Source organism: Emiliania huxleyi (genome assembly GCF_000372725.1).
Source record: "Emiliania huxleyi CCMP1516 unplaced genomic scaffold EMIHUscaffold_56, whole genome shotgun sequence".
In the NCBI taxonomy this organism is placed as follows: domain Eukaryota; phylum Haptophyta; order Isochrysidales; family Noelaerhabdaceae; genus Emiliania; species Emiliania huxleyi.
The window spans coordinates 185361-203185 of NW_005197803.1; the positions used below are offsets into that span (position 1 = coordinate 185361).

The following is a 17825-nucleotide window of genomic DNA, read 5'->3' on the forward strand; positions in this document are numbered from 1 at the left end:
CGCGCCAGCGCGTGCGGGAGCTCCTGGCTGAGCGTTGAGTCCAGGCGAGTTGCGCTGGCCACTATCGCTACGCCGAGCCGAGCTGACGCGCCGAGGCGCCGGCCGTCGCAGCCGTGAGGCATGCCACAGCACAGCAGCAGAGGCACCTCCTACCCATTAAGCGGGCAGACAGAAGGCCAGGGCAGCACTGGCAAGTGCAACGCGCCTCATGTCGGAGAGCGACCGTGCCTCGTTCGCCGCTTATGATGTAGAGTTTGTTGTACGAGTAGAGATTTCACGTTGTAGAGCGCCTCTACATCGCTCTACAACGCAGGCGCCTCGTCCCGCGGCGGATGTAGAGCTCTACAGCTCTACAGCGCTCTCCAGCTCTACAGCTCTACAGCGCTCTACACTCTACATCCTCTACACCCTCCCTCAGACAACCACTACCTCAAGGCGAAGGGCGTCGGCACCGCGTACGCCTTCGCGCTGGCTGACCCGACCAAGCCGCAGGACACCAATGGACCGCCGGGCCCGCACATCGCACAATTGTGTCGAACTATATGAGCCGCCACTCACCCGGGTGAGTAGACTGCGCAGACTACTCACCCGGGTGAGTGGCGGCTCAGGGAGGACAAGGACGTCGACGTGCGGCTGCTGCTGTTCGAGTCGTTCGGTGGGTTTGGGAAGGGGGTCGGCGAGATCCTCTGGGGGGCGGCGAACGCGCTGCAGAACAAACTGACGCGGGCCCAGTACCTCGATGAGGTGACTTGGACCACTAAGAATTGGCTGGGGCTGCAGAAGCAGCGCATCTCAGTCGTTCTTCACACGGCAATCGCAGAGCAGATTGTGAATGAGCTTGCCAGCGGCGAGGGCGGTCGAGTGCACGGAGCTAAGTGCCTCGCCGTCCTCGCGGGAGTCGCTTAGGCGGCTCCCGTGGTGTACCTGTGTTAGTGCCAGTGCGCGCCAGGAGTCGCTTAGGCGGCTCCCGTGGTGTACCTGTGTTAGTGCCAGTGCGCGCCAGTCCCGTGCCCAGTGTAAAAGAAAGAAAGAAAACAGACAACCCAAGGGAGGGATGGGAGAACGGCACGCCGCCACCACACAGGGATTTTAAGGAGAGGGGGGGTGCGCCCAGTGTTGTGCGACGGAGTTGAAAATTCTTTTTAGGTCTCCTGACTACCACCACCGCCGCTGGCGCGCCCGACCACTGCTGTGTCGCCATGCGGCTTCGCACGCTAGCCGTTGCGCTGCTAGCCACGGCGGGGCTCTTTGGCGTGTTGCACAACCTTGCAGCCACTTCGCTCACACACACGAGCGGCTGGCTGAGCGGCGGCAGCGGCGGAGGAGGAGGGTTCAGTAGAGGGTGCACCGGCAGCCAACGCGCTGGCTGCGACGTCGTCGTTGGCAGAATGTCGCGCAGCGTGGTGGTGCAGATGTAGCCCCGGCGGGGACGGTGGCGGAGGCGGCGCTTCCAGCGGCGGCGACGGTGGGAGTTGCAGCGGCAGCGGTGGCGGTAGCATGAGCACCAGCAGCAGCTTGCAGACGAAGAGCAGCAGCCTTGTCGGCGGTCATCGGTGACGCTCCCGCTACGGACGCTGCCGCCGCGCCGCCCGCGGCCGCCGCCTCTCCGCCCGCGTGGATGCGCCCGAACGCGTCGGCTCTGTCGCTCAACCCGCCGGCGGCGGCCGAGTTTGCGGCGGTCGAGCCTCTCGGCACGACGCTGCACTTCACCTTTGGCACCTCCTCCATGATGGACTTTGTCAAGAACTGGATCCACTTTGTGCGGAGCGCGCAGCCGCGCCTCTCGCCCTTCCTGGTCGGCGCTGCGGACAAGCGGCTGCTCACCGCGTGCACTGAGCTGGGCGTGCCCGCGGCCGCCATCATCCCCGAGCTGGACGTGTGGACGTATGAGCGGCGCAGCACGCGCGACGAGGTGTACCAGATGAGGAGCGACTGGGCGTACATGCGGCACCACCGCTCCGACTTTCTCGAGATGGGCCTCGTCAAGGTTGCCTTCCTGTGGGAGCTGCTCGCCGCCGGCTTCCACGTCCTTATCTCCGACCTGGACGTCGTCTGGCTCAACGGCCACTGGCGGCGCTGGATGTCGTGGGCCGACCCGGCGCACCCGCCGGTGCCGCAGGCCGCGGCGCTCGCGCTGGCGGACGTGCTCGTCACGACGGACGAGCTCGACACGACGCACGACGACTCGGGCCGCGGCGTCTCGGCGGAGCTCAACACGGGCGTGGTCTACCTGCGAGGGACGCGCGGCGCCAAGGCGATGGTGCAGAGCTGGCGCAAGGCGATGCTGCGCCAAAAGGGGGGCAAGCACCTCACGGAGAACGTCAACGACCAGTCCCTCTTCAACCAGGTCGTCAGCGGCGGCGAGGTGAAGGACCTGCAGGCCTGGCTGCGCTCGCGCCGCGCGGAGGGCGTCGCGGCGCCGCCCGACGCCTTCGCGTCGCTCCCCGGCAACTACCGCCGCGTGCACCAGACGGGCTCGTCCCACGAGCCTTGCCTGCCCGGCGCCGGCTGCGCGGCGACCACCTTCACGTTTGGCACGCTTCCGGTGCGCCCCTTCACGGGCGGCCACACCTGGTTCAACCAAAACGTGCAGGAGATGGACGGCCACGAGCAGCCGCAGCACCAGCCCATCACCGTCCACTTCACCTTCCAGTTTGGCGACACGAAGGAGTACCCGCACGGCAAGCGGCAGCGCGCGCGCGAGGCCGCGCTCTGGGCGGTGGACCCGCCAGAGTACTTCACCGAGGGCATCTTCGTGGCGCTCAAGGGGGCGAGCTACGACGAGGAGTACAAGCAGCAGGTCTACCGCCGCTTCCCCGAGTGGTCCCCGCAGCGGCACATGTTCATGGATGCGCCGCAGCGGCAGGCCGTGCGCGACCTGCTCGGTCTCGCCACGGCGGTGGGCGGCATCATGGTCATGCCCAAGCTCTGGTGCTTCTGCGACCGCTACTGGAACGCCTTGAGCAAGTGCCGCAACCCGCACGTCATGGGGATGGGACTGCCGTTCAACTGCCCGATGGACTCGCTCTACCTCACCGACCGGTGGAACGACAAGAAGGTCAAGTTCCGCGAGCACACCTTCCTCTCCAACCCGCACATGCCCGCCGAGGTGCGCGCCAACAGGGTCACCCTCACCGTGGCGCGCAAGGGCGAGCAGGCGCGGCCGCACGGGCCAGACGCGGTGGAGCTGCCGTACGGCACGCCGATGGCGGACGTCGGGCGGCTCGTGCGGCAGTCCCACCCGCAGTTCCGCGTGCTGGAGGTTGCAAACGCGGACCTGCGCCGCCTCTGCCGCTGGCTCGGCTCGGCGCCGGCGGCCACGGCCTTCAACGCGGTCTTGCGGTACATCACGACCGAGTCGTCCAGGTACTGCCCGTCGGAGGACGGCGGCGGACACTTCCGCGCCGGCTTCAACTGGCAGAACCCGTTCCACGGCATCAACTGCACCTGGGGCTTCCACTCGCCGACCGTGTTCCCGACCTCGGCGGACGCGTGCTCGTCGGGCGCGGGGATCGACTTGAGCGAGCGCTCCAACTCGACCACGTGCCCGCGCCAGATGCTGTGCGACTACCACACGCTGCCCGACGGTAGGGACACCAAGCCAATCACGTGGTGCAACCTCGAGGGGTACAACGGGATGGACCAAAAGTTCCTGCCGATCGCCAAGCGCATGCTCGCCTCCCGGCCGGACGGCCGCTGTCCCTACCCGCCGGGCGACAGGCCGGGCGACCCGCCTTGGTGACCTCTGACACACACACACACTACTACATCTGCAGTTCACGCCCGTTGAGCGTTGTGCAACTTCTTTTTGAAGCTTGAAAAGGATATCATATCCTTATGTATAAGTATTGGAGAGCGGCCGCACACTGCCACTCACTGGTCACTGCTCGGTACCCCCCCTGCTGCAGCTGCACACCTAAGCCATGGCCGACACCCCCCCCCCCCAGCAGCGCTCTGCCTGTGGGGGGTGCTGGCATCTCTGTACAGACAGCAGCTGTATATAAGCATGCGTTCGAAGGCGTCCGCAACCGGGACAACCCGCCCCCCCAGCCGAGGCCGGTCGAAGCCCACTTGGACACAGCCATGAGGAGTCCTCTTGGTGCTCCTGGCGGCCGTTCAAAGCTCGGGCGCGCGCCGATGGGGGGGGGGGGGGGTCTTGCTTGCCCCACACCGAGCGCGCCATCGGTCCGGACCGGCGTGTCCAATGAGGGTAGGCCTGCACAAGGTCTGAGCCGCGGGCGCTCGGCGCCAAGTGCAGTGTCACGCTCGCACGCGAAGGGGACACAATGGGGAACCCTCGTTTCCTAGTCACTCGGTCCCCCAACGGAAGACGCCTCGCTCCTTTTGGAACACTCCAACATCAGATTTGCCTCGTGCGTCCCTTTTTGAGCCGGAAAGCTATCTTCTTTTGGGTCCTGTGGGCACCCTATCGCAGTTCTCTGGACACCGACACCGTGTCCACCATGGCGACGCGCCCCCGCCTCGAGGGACGCCGAGCCTAGCCCCGCTGGTTGGGTAGTAGGCTAAGTTCTGAGCCTCGAGGCTTATCGGGTCTAAGTGTGACCGGTCACGCTGGGGTGCTTAGCTGCTTACGCGGTCTAAGATCGGCGGGAGCCTCTTATGCGGGCTAAGAACCTAAGTCGGCCGTGATCATTAGGGTTGCCTCAAAATTTTCTTGACTTCGCCTGCGGCGGGCGTGCGCCGTCTCGCAACTTGCGCACAGAGAGGCGGAGAGGAGGTCGTGCGCGGCTCGATGCGCGGCAACTGGCGACGGCGCTTGTAGCTTTTTGACCCATATGGGGTCGTGCAAAATATCCAGGGTTTACACTTTTTATTTAGCAGACCGCGGGCCGGACCGGGCGGCCTGGCTGGGCTGTGGCTGGGCCCCCGGGGGGGGGGGGGGGGGGCTCCTGCAGAGACCCGGAACTGCCACCTCGTGTCGTCTAAGTTCGTGAGTCCGATCACCAGCGTCTAAGTTTGAGAGCCCGTCTCCTTCCGGGGGCTTAGTTCAGCGCTCGCCTGCGAGCAGGTCTAAGTTTTGGGCAACCCTCTACCCCTACTACCCAACCATTCTAGCCCCTAGCTAGGGGGTGCAGAAAAGAAGGTTTGCCGCGACCATCACACATCGGCCGTGCCGCGATATGTTTGTTGAAGGCAAGCGCGACTTGCTGCAGGAGACGATCGGTGTGCTCATTGTGCCGGTCCCGGGCGTCCCACCCACATGCGCCGGTCCTGCGCCAAAAATCATTTTTGCGGGGGGTTAGTCGTTGTCTTCAGTCACGCAAAAATGATTTGGGGCAATCTCCCAGTTCGCGAAATGATTTTTCGGGCAATCTCCCAGTTCGGCGACGTGTCCTGGCCTCTGCCGTAACACAATTAACTGTGCTGGTCTTTGGGGGTGCTCATTGGGGATCGATTGGGGGTTCGTAGTTGCGCTTGCGGTTGCAGAGAAGGGTTCGGTTACAGGGAGGACCAACCAAAGAGTCCTATCGCGATGCCTGGCAAGCGTTCGAGGGCCGTCGCGGCAGCGCTGTCCCACCCGGACCTGTCGCCCGCACCCGGGCTCGTCCTCGCCCCGGTCTTCACGGCAGCCAGCGCGGCTCCGGCTGCGCCTTCCTCACCCCTGCCCGACTGGCCGGCGCCCACGGGTGAGTGCCCCCCCCACCCCCAGCGTAGCCCCTCATTGCTGCCAGCCTTGCGCACCTTCCATCGCGTCTTGACGTGGCAGCCTCGTCTTGCCCGCAGGTGGGTACCAGACCGGGGACGAGCCGTCCGTCATGCTCTTTCCACGCTTTCTCATGCCGGCCGCGGCGGCCGCGGCGCAATGAACACCGCCGCTGCACCTCGGCTCGCCCTGCGCGAGTCGCCAGTTTGCATGGCCAGGGGCTCGGGCACGACGGCGCTGACCGCCACACCCCTCACGTGTGAGTGCACTCGTCGGAAGCACCCGCGTTGACAGGCGCCTGGCGTTGCGCCCGCCGCCCGCCCTCCCCGTCCCCCGAACTGCGTCTGCGAGGTGCGAGCGAGGCTCGTGCGCGCGCGTGCGGTGTGAACACCGCTCACCGGGGTGTGTACAGGACTACAGTACGTGGAACGTGCGATGTGCGTGCGGTAAACGCGCCGAGAATTGCGCCGCGGGACAGGCTCAACCCACTACTATTTTCCCGACACAACCTCACAGGGTCAGGGAGACAGTCACGCCACAGGGGCTCTGGCACCACGCAGGCATTCGGAGGGGACGCGGGGAGAGGGGGAGAGGGACTAGGGAGGGCGGCTGCCCACACGCCAAACGGCGGACACGGACGACACCACGCCACTCGGGGCCGCCTCGGCCTCCAGAGGGCGCCCGCGCGCGCGGCGGGCGCCCGCAAGCCCCTCACTCTTCGTCGTCCATGTTCTCGACCATGGTCTGAAAGGAGAAAGGCACAAACTTCTTGCCGTCGCCCTTGTAGAACTTGTTTTGGAACTCGACCCAGTGCAGCCGCAGCGCGTGCAGAAAGGCGGAGAGCATCTCCATGCAGCAGATGATGGCGGTCGTCAGCACGACCCACACGGCAAAGCCGAAGAACAGCGGCACGGCGCACCTCCACGACGAGCCGCCGGCGCGGCAGGACTGGAGGGGCGGCAGCATCACCATCTCCCAAAAGACCATGGACAGCTGCTTGTGCGCAAGCGAGAGCGCCCACAGGCGGAGGTAGGACGCCGTGTTCGACACGCACCCGAGGACGTACTCGATCGAGTGGATGACCTGGTGCACCATGATCTCGGAGAAGTCAAACTCCTCGGCGTACGCCTTGCCGTTGTTGGACGAGGCCACCGAGACGGAGTCCTCGTCGGTGTCGTGGTCTCTCGTGCTCCGCAGCAGCCCGCGCGCCGCCGCCGGGTCGTCGCGCGCGGTGGGTCGGCACGCCACGTTCTTGTAGCCCGCGCGCGCGAGGTGTCTCCGCCGCAGGAGCAGCGGCTTGGCGAGGAGCATCCAAGGCACCGCCACAAAGGCCAGCAGCAGCAGCAGGACCTGCACCCTCTCCTGCCCCGCGTAGAGCCGCGCCTCGGCGGGCACTTCCCCCGGCGACATGAAGAAGGAGATGAGCAGCGTGATCAGGGAGGGGGCGACGCGCTCCTCCGCCACCCAGTCGATCGACCACTTGTAGAAGATGCAAAAGACGAGGTAGCCAAAGATGGAGAGCATGAAGATGGCCTGCGGCACAAAGTCGCACCAGACGTCGAGCGCGTTCCGGGCGGCGAGAGCGTTGACGAGTGATATGCCGAGGCCGAGCAGCATCTGTGCCACGCCGAGCACGATCGAGAGCTTCATCTTGTACGAGTTGCCGAACGAGAGCTCGTTGGCTGAACGGTGCCAGCCAGGGTCGATGCCGAAAGGGTAGACCATCCCATGCGCCTTGAGCTCGCGCGGCCCGCCGTGGCGTGGCGGCGTCTCGGTCCAGCTCGTGCCGAAGAAGTCCGCCATGAGGCCAAAGACGTCGTTGTAGAGCACGCCGCAGTAGATGGAGAAGATGCCCATCAGCAGCAGCATGTACCTACAGCCGCCGCCAGGACCGTGCGGCCACTGGCCTCGAGGGGGGGGCGGCGGAGAGCCGCGGCCGCGGCGGCGTGCACCGGCCGCGGACCGCCATGGTGATGATGTCGTCTCGCAACCGCGCAGAGAGGGCGAGCATCTTCGTCTCGTTGACGCACAGATAGAGGGCAAAGGCGGTGACCATCGAGCCGTGGCCGACGTCGCCAAACATGACGCCTATTTCGCGAGCCGGAGGGTGCGAGGGACGGCGCGGTGGGTCTCACGCGCCGTCCGGGGAGAGCGGGCGAACTGTGGGGGGCGTGCACGGGCGAGGGGAGGGGCGGGCCGCGCGCCGAAGAGGAAGGGGAAGGTGATGACAGTGAAGGCGGCCTGAAAGGAGCGCTCCACGGCCTCAGTCGCGTGTCACTCGCGCGCGGGGGGGGGGAGGGGAGGGCGACCGGGTTGATCTCGCCGTACCGGGGCACGCCGTACGTGTCGATGATCTCCTGGAAGGCCGAGGTGACCTTGTTGACCCGGAAGTAGGTGGGCGGCGCCTCGTCCGTCTCGAGCACGTTGAGGATGGACGGCACGTGCGCGCCCGACCGGCTGGTCGCCCGCCGCAGAGCCTCCTGCGTCTCCTCGATCATGGAGGCGGGGCACCACGCCTCGGCTATCAGGACCTGCCGCGCGTCCGGGCGCGGGAGGGCGGGAGGAGTCGCGCGGTGTGCGAGAGGCTGGCGGTGGGGGGGGCGCCCCTCCCCTCCCCTCGGCGCGCCTTGCGCGTGAGGTCGTAGTTCCACAGGTTGAGCGCATTGTAGAGTCCCTTCTGCCGCGCGAGGTGGGTCCTCCACGCGCCGTGGCGCGCCGCCAGCGAGCTGAGCAGCGCCTCCTTGCGCGCCACCACGTGGTCGATCACGTGCGAGAGCTCGTCGAGCCGGGTCAGGGCCTGCGAGAGCAGCGCGGCGCGCTTCGAGTACTTTGCCGGGTAGTTGTACCGGTGCGCGCCAAACGCGTCCGCGATCTTGGCCATCCGCGCGAAGGACTGCTGTCCGGAGAAGAAGATGAGGAAGACCGCCTTGTGCTGCAGCTCCTCCGTCTTCGGGTCGCGCACCAGCTGGTCGATGGTCGCCGAGCGCATGAACATGTTGCCGCGCGTCGCGCGAAACAGGACCCGCTCGAACGCCGCGAGCCGCGCGGTGGGGAGCACCCCGCACACATAGCCGAGCCGCAGCCCTGCCGCGGTGGCGTCGCCGCCGCGCAGCGCCGCCATGCCGCCGCCGTCGCCCCCGCCGCGCCGCCGCCGCGCCCCTCCCCTCTCCAGGTCTGCCGCCGAGCCGCCGTCGAGCTCGTCGCCTGCAGCAGCGGAGGAGGAGGGTGCCGCAGCGGAGGAGGAGGGCGCGGGGCGTGTCGCGCCGACCGGGCGAGGGTGGCGCTCGCCTTGCGGAGCGGGGGCAGAGGGGGGGGGGGGGGGCGCAGGGCGGGAGGCGGGCGAGGAGGGGCGGACGGGCGAGGGAGGCGCCTGGCAGCTCGTCGCCGCTCGTCTCCGAGTTGTAGTTGGAGGAGGCGTGGTTGCCGTACGAGTCGAGCGAGAGGCCGAGCGAGGGCGCGCGGATCAGCTCGGCGTACGAGAGCGAGCGGGGCACCTGCGGCGGGGCGGCGCCGAGGCCGGGTCGGAGAGAGGGCGGGCTGGAGGGGCGGAGAGCGCAGAGAGCGGTGTGCGCTAACAGCGTGCGGGCCGTGCGTGCACCTGCTGCACGCCGCCGTCGCCGAACTCGCCCTGGCGCGCCTCGGAGAAGATGCCGTCGCATTTCCGCAGCACGTGCGACAGCTCGATGAGCGCGTTGTAGTTGGACGCGAGCTCTCGCTGCGACGCCTGCAGCTGCCTCACCTCCTTGACCGCGTCCTCCAGCTCGCTCACGAGCTCCGGCAGAGAGACGCGGAGCTCGGAGCGCCACGAGGCGCGCGGCGGGGAACTGCCCACCGCGGCCAGCTGGTCGCCGATGAACCGCAGCGCCCGGTCCGCCTCGTCGCACCGGCGCAGCTCGGGGAGGAACGTGCGGCGGAAGGCGGTGACGCCCTCGTTGAGGTCGATGAACATGAGCGAGCCGAGGGCGCCGAGCTCCTCGACGGTGTGCTGGGCGGCGTCGTGCTGCACGATCAGCTGCACCATGCACATCCGCTCCGAGCGCAGCAGCCCACTCGGCTCGCTCATCTTTGCCTCCCTCCTCTTGGCCTCCTGCTCCTCCGTCAGCCGCGCCATCCTTGCCTGGAGCTCCTTGGCCGCCCGAGTCTTGGGACTATCGAGCTCCTTGCTGCTGTCGTCGCTCGCGTCGTCGTCGCGCGCGACCGCCACCCAGCGCCCTCGTCGGAGAATGTCCCGTGGTGAAGCGGCGCCGGGCGCAGTAGAACTTGTGCGGGCCGAAGCTTCAAGAATTCGTTCTACGCAGTGACGCCTTAAATCCCTGTGTGGTGGCGGCGTACCGTCCTCCCATCCCTCCCTTGGGTTGTCTGTTTTCTTTCTTTTCGAGGTTGGGTTGTTTCTTTCGAGGTTCTCGAGGTGGATATCCTTTGGCCGCGTTGGGTAGCGAGGATTGGTGTAACCCGAGCCACGGAGGCGTGTTTTCTGACGGCCGACCGTCAGTGCACGCAGTTGCCCCTTCTCCGACTGCCCCGGCTAGTTCCCGAGGTCGTCGGGTGTGACCGCTGCGTCCCCCGAGACCTAGCGCGGGTGGGTTGGAGGGGGGCTCGCTGCAGGGAAGGGCAGTGTAAGAGCAATTGTGTAAGAGGCCGATCCCCGTAGTCCGCCCCACTCCTCCCCATCGGGCCGCATGAGCGGCTGCCACGCCTCGCAGATTCGTTTTCGCGCCTGGATCAGGCGCGCGGGGCATCCCCCGGGTCGCTCGACCAGCGATCCGAAGAGTGGCCGCTATGCGAAGGAAAGAGCGGGGCCCTCGACGCCTCAGTCCGGCCCTCCGAGGGGGGAAGGGAATTGCGGGGTCCCCACGGGCGCCTCTCTTCGGCCCTCCCGAGGGGGGGAGGGGAGCAAGCCTTGGTGCAAGGGGGTGGGGGGATCGGGGCGGGGGGGAGGGGTCTCGGCTTCGTGAGGCTAATACTTGCCTTTCGGGGAGGGGCCTCCGGCCGTGCGAGCGGCTAGCTCAGCTCGACATCTTCCCCTCCTCCCTCGAGGCAGCGAGTAGGCAGCGAGAGGAGGTCTCGAGCGCCTATATGAAGGTAATGTGAGATGGTGATGGGAATGGGTGGCGGTCGGGGTCGGTCGGTCGGGCGGGCGGGCGGGCGGGCGGGCGGGCAAGCGGGGAGAGGCGGGCGCGGGAGCTCCAGACGCAGCTCTCGGGGCACGCCAAACCAGGAGATTTAAAGGACCAATCAACAAATACAACCAACGATCAGCTGGACGAGCACTCGGACCACGCGATGGATAACACACACACCGCGGCCGCGCCTCCCCGAAGGCAGCTGTATTAGCCTCACGAAATACTACTCACTTTGTGAGGAATATAAACGAACATGCGAACCGTCATGGACTTGCATGCACCACACCTAACCTATTGAACCCATGAACTCCTCCGGCTCTGGCATACGTGTGCCGCTGATTTAGCATATCCCACCAACGTACACACCCACATTATCATAGTGTCGCGATCCGGCGCCCGTGGCGCATGTGCCAGTGATCATGTCAGCGCCACTACTGCGGTCAATTAGCATCGCGCGGAAGTAATGCCACTGGCTTGCGCACATTGGCCATGTCAACGACCCCGCTGGATCCCAGGTGTTAGCAGCACCGGCGGTGAATGCAGAAGGAGGAATCGCAACAGTGTCAAAAACACTCCAAGTGGTGTCTGAAAATGAGCGGTAGACGATTCTCATCGAGAGTCCGGAGCTCATTGTGTAGGTTCCGGAAGTAGAAGGCGTGTAGTCAACCGAGAAGGACACCTTAAAGGTGTTTCCCGCTCCAGTTGACAGAGAGACAGCAATCGAGTTGATCCGGTCATTTCCCGTGCTGCGGGTACAGCTATCTGACGGGTACGCGATTCCTGTCCCGACGTGCAGCGTGACGCCATCCGAAGACGGCGGCGGCGGTGACAGCGAAGGCGGCGGCGAGGGCGAGGGAGGCGGCGGAGGTGGTGGCAACGGCGAGGGCGGCGGCGGCGGCGGCGGCGGCGGCGAAGAGGTAGACGGGCAAGCTACTCGAGTGTAGACGTCGTAGAGCTCACAGTTGTCGATGTCAGCAAGAGCGCATTCGCCGTCGGCCTCGCACGTGCCTCCAATGGGAACCGCAGACGTGCAGGGCCGTGGGTTGTGACCAGAGCACTGTGCGGTCGCTACGGGCGAAAGGCACACTGTCGATGAGCACCTCACGACGCCAGCAGGCAAAGGCGGTGACGGCGATGGTGGCGGCGGCGGCGAGGGCGATGGAGGAGGCGGCGGCGGTGGCGAGGGCGAGGGCGGCGGCGGTGGCGGCGATGGCGATGGAGGCGGCGGCGGCGGTGATGGCGAGGGAGGTGGCGGAGGTGACGGTGTCCTGAGCACAACCAACTCCCCAGCGAGAGCGCCGACTGCAATCGTCATCCCTGTCATCAGCAAGCAGAGCCCGAGGATAATCAGCCGATAGCGTCGGCCAAAGAGCTGCTGCTTAATCTGGCCCTGGACGCCTCCTGCCACGTTGCCTGCCTCGACGTCGGGCATCGCGTCACCAGGTACGACCGGCATTCCCGCCACAACAATCACCGGCCGGCCAACCGACCATGCTTCGGAGGCGGCAGGCGCTGCGCTGCTGGCCCGCCGCGGCGGCGGGCGCGGCGGGGTGTACTCACCCGCATAGGTAGCCGCATCGTCTGCGGCCGTCTCGCCACTCCGCTCAGCGGCAGCCGCCGCCGCTCTAGCGCGGGCCATTGCTCCGGCATTGGACAGGGCCAACGTTGCCACGCGTGCTATGGTTGGCTCCACCGCCGGATCCTCGCTGGTCTGATCTGCATACGCGCGATCGAACAACTCTGCAAGGGAATCGGCTGGGGGTGCTGGATCCCCGAGCATCTCTCTCGGAAAGTTGTCGATGAACCACTCCGCGTATTCGTCTGGCATGCCCCGGCGAGCGAGCTCCGCCAGGACGGCGTCGAGGAGGGTGAACTCGGCGGCGCTGCTGCGGGACGACTCACCCTCGACCAGCGGTGAGGTCGAGCGGACGGACGACCGGCGGTTGTCCATGGCTGTGGTCGCGAGCGGTGGCTGGTGGGGACGTAAGTTTAGACTTGCGACGAGGGCAAGGAACTGTGATCAAAGCCGAGCGGTATGCTGGCGCTCGCCGACATCCTCTCCCGAGCACGCACCACCGCCTTTCGTCCGCCACCACTCTACACCCTCCCTCAGGAAAATCATGCGTAAACGCCTGGATGCTGCATTTGACGCGCCGTCCGTTTCTACGAGCACTTGCTTCAGCTACGTGCGTGGTTGGGAGGTGTGATGCCAAGCCCAGAGGAGCGCTGACAGCCATCGAAGGCCCCCGCACCAGGGGTCCCAGTCTTGTTTTTGGGGTCCCTGCCTGTCCGCAGCTGACGAGCTGACACGTCATGGTACGTGGTGACGATGATGGCGAGGAGCATCACGGTGGGAGTGGCACGGCCCCTCTGAGGAAAAACGTCGCCATGGGCATGGGCACCGTATAAATCCTGTCCCCGGGCTTGGGAGGTGACCCGCCTGCCAAGATTTTTGCACCACCCGCCCCCAAACCTGCCCCAAACCGCCATTCCTTGCTCTCGCCTTCGCCCTCTGCTCACCTGTAGACTGCCACCGCCGCGACGGCCTCCGATGCCGCTGACGCCGCGAAAGCTCTTCGCCAGATCAAAGGCCTCGTCGCGCCGAAACCCGCGTGAGCGCGGCCGAGCGGAGACGGACGAGCAGGAGCTCGCTGTCGTTCAGCTGCAGGCATGCGTGCGCGGGCGAAGCACGAGGCGGAAAATGGGCGGCTTTTTCCTCGGTGGCTTCCTTGCCGTGCCGACGAGACTCTTTAGCTCGGGCGCGCCGTCAGTCGAGGCGTTGCGCGCTAAGAATGCGGCGCACCTGTTTCCCAAGAGGGAGAGGCGGGAGGCGATGGAGCTGCTCGACCAGCTAACGTCGGTGCTGGACGCCAAAGCCGAGTCGGCGTGGGCGCGGTGCCGCGACATGGCGCCTGGGCAGGGGCAGCAGCAGCCGCAGCAGCCGCAGCAGCCGCAGCAGCCGCAGCAGCCGCAGCAGCCGGCGGCGGCGGTGGCCCTCGACATCCTGCCTGGGCTGCACGCCGTCGAGAAGATCGCGCCGCCGGCAAAGCAGAGCTATCTCCTGCCTGGGCTGCACGTCGACGAGATCGCGCCGCCGGCTATGGCTCCTCCCAAGCAGAGCTACCTCGATCGCGCCAGGGCGGCGTCCCTCTTGCAGGCGCGGACGAGGGGGCGGCAGGCGCGGGCGAGGGGGCGGAAGGCTCGCGGGCCGAGGCACTCGAGCTGGTCAGATCCATTGGGGCAATGGAATAACGGGCATGCGGTTTGGGAGTGGCGCCGGGCCACGGGCCGCAGGTCCTCCTCCTCCTCGGACGCGGTGTCCTCGGCCTGCTTCCCGTCGCCCATCGACCTGCGGCCGCGCCCGACGCCGCGCAACGCTTGCGCGATCGCGCTGCTCGGGCTGCCCCTCCTGCTTCTCGCCCTCGTCGCCTTCCCCTGGCTCGTCGCCGCCGCCTTGCTCGGGTACGCCTACCTGCGGCTGCCGCGGCTGCTCGGCTGGGCCGTGTCGCAGGCCGTCACGCGCTTCGGCTTGTTCGGCTACCCGCTGACCCTCGGCGCCATCCACCTCTCGCCGTGGCTGGAGCTGCGGCCGGCGCGCCTCCGCCTCCGCCTCTACGTCGAGGACTTCTCCCTCTCCAACCCGCCCTCCCTCGACTGCCCGCACCGCCACTTTGTGTCGGCGGGCGCGCTCGACTTTCTGCTCACGATCGACTTGCGGTGGCTGCGCGAGCTGCTGCGCACGGGCAGGCTTCAGCCCGTGCCGGTCCACTTCGAGCAGACTCGGGTCCAGCGCGTCAAGCTCTTCTTCGAGCTGTACCAGGGCCAGCTCAACATCAACGCACTCACCCGCGAGATTGCGGAGCGAGAGGTGCGCGCGGCGCTCGCCTCCAGGGCGCGCAGCTGCTGCCGCCGACAGCCTGCGCCGGCGCTGCCAAACCTCCTGCGCCTGCGCATCGGCGCGGTCCGCGGCCTGCGCCGGAGCGGCACCAAGCCGTTTTGCGTCGTGCGAGCGCGCGGCGTGGCTCTGCTGACCACCATCGGCACGTTGGTCGGCGGGGCGGAGGGGTCTGGCGGGGAGTGGGTCTTCGACGACGAGATGCTGCTGCGTGTCTCTGACCCGTCCACCGTGCTGCACGTGTGCGTCTACTCGTCCGTCGGCCGCGACCAGCTGCTCGGCCAGTGGGTCCTCACGCTCAAGTACCTGGTGACGCAGCCAGACTACTGCAAGCACGCGCCGCCGCTGGCGCGCTCGCGCGACGGCTCCGTCTCGGGCACCTTCCTTCTCTCCGACGCCAAGCTGCGCGGCTCGGCGGTGCGCGCGCTCGGCCCTTCGGAGCTCGGCAAAGGCTTCTCCGGCGAGGTTGACATGCGCCTGCACTGGATGCACGCCGGCTGCCTGCCGCCGCCGCCGCCGCCCAAGCGGCGCACCGCGCTGGAGCAGCTCAAGGAGAACTCTGGCGAGACGGCGCTGCGGCTGGGCAGCGTCGCGGAGCTGCGCGAGGCGCTGAGCAGCTTGCCGCTGCGGCTCTCGTGCGGTGAGGTCTCCTTTCGCGACGTGAGCGTCGGCATCAAGGACCTGTTCACCGGCTACCAGGGCGACACCGAGAGGGACCTCAAAAAGAGCCCGAGAGAGGGGAGAATCTCGAGCCGCTCGCTGGCGGCCGGCGCGGCGGACGTGGAGGCGGCCGGGTCGGCAGGGGCGGGTGGCGACTTTGTTTCCGGCGCGCTGAACAAGATTACGAACGCGGCAGGGCTGGGCATCGACGGCGGTGGCGCGGTAGGCGGGGCGGCCGCAAAGGGCGGCGGCCTGAGGCGGACGGAGAGCGAGGAGCGGCGATTCTGCGAGCGCGTGGCGGAGGTCACCGACGTTGTGGTCGTCAAGGCGCTGCTCCTTCGGCCGGTGGCCGCAAAGGATGGCGGCGGCCTCGACCTGACAACTTTCCTCGACGGCCTCCTCTTTGACCAGCTGATGCCGCAGGCGATCAACAAGGTGTTTGGTCGCGTCGGCGCCAAAGCGGTTGGCCAGATCCTCGCCGGCGTGGCGGTGAGGAGCGCCGAGTGGGCGAAGGGGCTCGGGCGCGACGCACAGAGGACGATGCGTCAGATGCTCGGCGACCTGGCCGAGGGCGACGTTCGGAGGGCAGGGGCGCCAAGGTATGGAGTGTGGAGAGATGGCCATGAGACCGATGACGACGGATGAGCGCCACTGAGCGCGCGGGGCGTCCGAACTCCGATGTGCGAGTCTTTATTAATTATTTTATTTGGTGCGAGCCGTGTGAGAAACGTGAAAAAGTACTTGTAGGGATACAGACGCCCCGGGCGCGAGGCAGAGGCACCGTACAGTAGGGCGGCGCGTGCCCCGCGAGAGCCTCGGGGTCCCCTTCAACGCCATGTCCCGCAAGTGAAAGGGGGGGGGGGGGGGGGGGCGCAAAACGCACGAGCCCGACACGCTCGTGCCGCGGTGCGAATCGCGGCGGCCTCGCAGCAGCAGCAGCAGCAGCAGCAGCAGCAGCAGCAGCAGCAGCAGCAGCAGATCAGCAGCAGCAGCAACAGCAGTAGCAATGGTGGCGGCGGCGACGGCGCCCCTGCGCGCGCCCGCCGGCGGGAGCGACCGCCGCCGCGTCGCGCCCGCCGCCGCAGCGTGGGGCGACTGCAGCCGGCAGCAGCCCCCCCGCCCCCGCCCCGCCCCCTCCAACCCCTCTCCTCTCTCCGCCCCGCTCAGTCCATAGTCATGTCGTCGTTGCGCTGGTGAGGGTTGCGCAGCCCCGGGATCTGCTCCTGCCGCGTTCGGACCTCCTTGGCCTTCGTCTCCAGCTCCTGCTGCCGCTCCTCCGCAAACAGGTCCGTGGAGTCCCCAAACTCCTTGACCTGCACCAAAAAGTCGCGGAGGTGCTGCTTGAAGGCGGACTGGTCCTTACACCGCTCAAACATGCCTGAAGGGGGGGGGGGGGGGCGGGGCGATCAAGGCACACCCAGGATGGGGGGCGGAGGCCCAGGTTCAAGTGCCCCCCCGCGATCGTCGACTGAAGCTGCGCCGCCGTCAGGTTTGGAAACGAGGTGGTGAACATCTGCAGCAGCAGCTCGCGCACGTACTGGCCGTTTGACGTCGCCGCGACGGAGCCGTCCTGCGGCCAGAGCGGCGAGGTGATGGCGCCCGACTCGACGGCGACAAAGAGGTGCGCCTGCGAGGGGCGGGATGCGGGTCAGCCCGGCCTCGTTGGCGGCGGCGGGGGGCGAGGGGGATGAATGGCGAAGAGGGTGGCGCGCGCGCCAGGATCATCGCTTGCAGCTTGAAGCCCGGCTTGTGCAACGTGTCCGTCAGCACGGCAAACACGTCCTGCAGCAGCCCGAGGTAGTACTGGACATAAAAGGCGTTCATCACCGTCGACGCCTGCACATTCTGCAGCAGCTCGAGCAGCGTGTGCAGCCCCGTCTCCGCCACGGTCCGCTCCGTGTGCTTGAAGGCCCACCTGCGGCGAGGCGGCAAAGGGTCCGCGGCGGTTGGGCGAAAGGCGGGGCGGGGCGGGCGGGCGGGCGCGGGGGGGGCACTTGATCGACTCGATGATCAGCGTGAAGTTGTCGGCCCCTTGGAGGAGGGCGGGGAAGCAGTGGTGGTTGATCGCCCGCAGCAGGTTGAAGAGGTTGGAGCGGTGCTCGGGGAAGTCCTCGAAGTTCTTCGTGATCATGTCGAGCGTCGACTTGAAGACGGCCTCAAAGACGCGCGGCACCTGCGAGGGACGCGGAGGCGCGGGCAGGGCCGTGGGCGCGGACGCTCGAAGGAGGAGGGTGGGGCATTGGGGCGGGGTGGACGGGCGTGAGGGGCGGGGGGGGGGGGGTTCGGGCACCTCCCCCGTCATCCCCGAATGCAGGTTTTTGGAAAGGCCCCAAAAAAACCAGAGCCCCTCCGGGTCCCTCCCCCCCCGGATGGAGCGCACGTAACCCCCCAACACGGGGTCCAAAATCTGGGGCACCAACTTGGGGAGCACGAGGTCGGGGTCCTCCAACTTCTCGAAGAAAGGGTTCAAAAAGGGGAAGGT

General features: G+C 67.2%; 3 protein-coding genes across 3 annotated transcripts in view; 1 reads left to right on the forward strand and 2 right to left on the reverse strand.

Moving 5' to 3' along the window:
* Positions 1-1618: 1618 nt before the first annotated feature.
* EMIHUDRAFT_213074 (hypothetical protein) lies at positions 1619-3742 on the forward strand (the record flags this gene model as incomplete). Its single annotated transcript, XM_005765233.1, has 1 exon — positions 1619-3742. One exon carries the CDS (start codon positions 1619-1621, stop codon positions 3740-3742), a length of 2124 nt encoding a protein of 707 aa, XP_005765290.1.
* Positions 3743-6063: 2321 nt separating this feature from the next.
* Positions 6064-9916, reverse strand: ATPVa2 (V-type proton ATPase). Its single transcript, XM_005765338.1, has 7 exons — positions 9264-9916; positions 9036-9159; positions 8292-8869; positions 7975-8196; positions 7843-7906; positions 7618-7753; positions 6064-7538 (listed from the first exon to the last, which is right to left on the reverse strand). Exons 1-7 carry the CDS (start codon positions 9774-9776, stop codon positions 6377-6379), a joined length of 2799 nt encoding a protein of 932 aa, XP_005765395.1. The 5' UTR covers positions 9777-9916; the 3' UTR covers positions 6064-6376.
* Positions 9917-13289: 3373 nt separating this feature from the next.
* Positions 13290-17825, reverse strand: part of EMIHUDRAFT_464769 (hypothetical protein) — an 8296-nt gene continuing 3760 nt past the window's right edge. Inside the window, exons 10-13 of the mRNA XM_005765234.1 lie at positions 17338-17516; positions 17114-17258; positions 16761-16970; positions 13290-16701 (exon numbers count right to left, since the gene is read on the reverse strand). Coding sequence (XP_005765291.1) covers positions 16507-16701; positions 16761-16970; positions 17114-17258; positions 17338-17516 — 729 coding nt within the window. The 3' untranslated portion in view covers positions 13290-16506. The remainder of the gene's footprint in view (positions 16702-16760; positions 16971-17113; positions 17259-17337; positions 17517-17825) is intronic.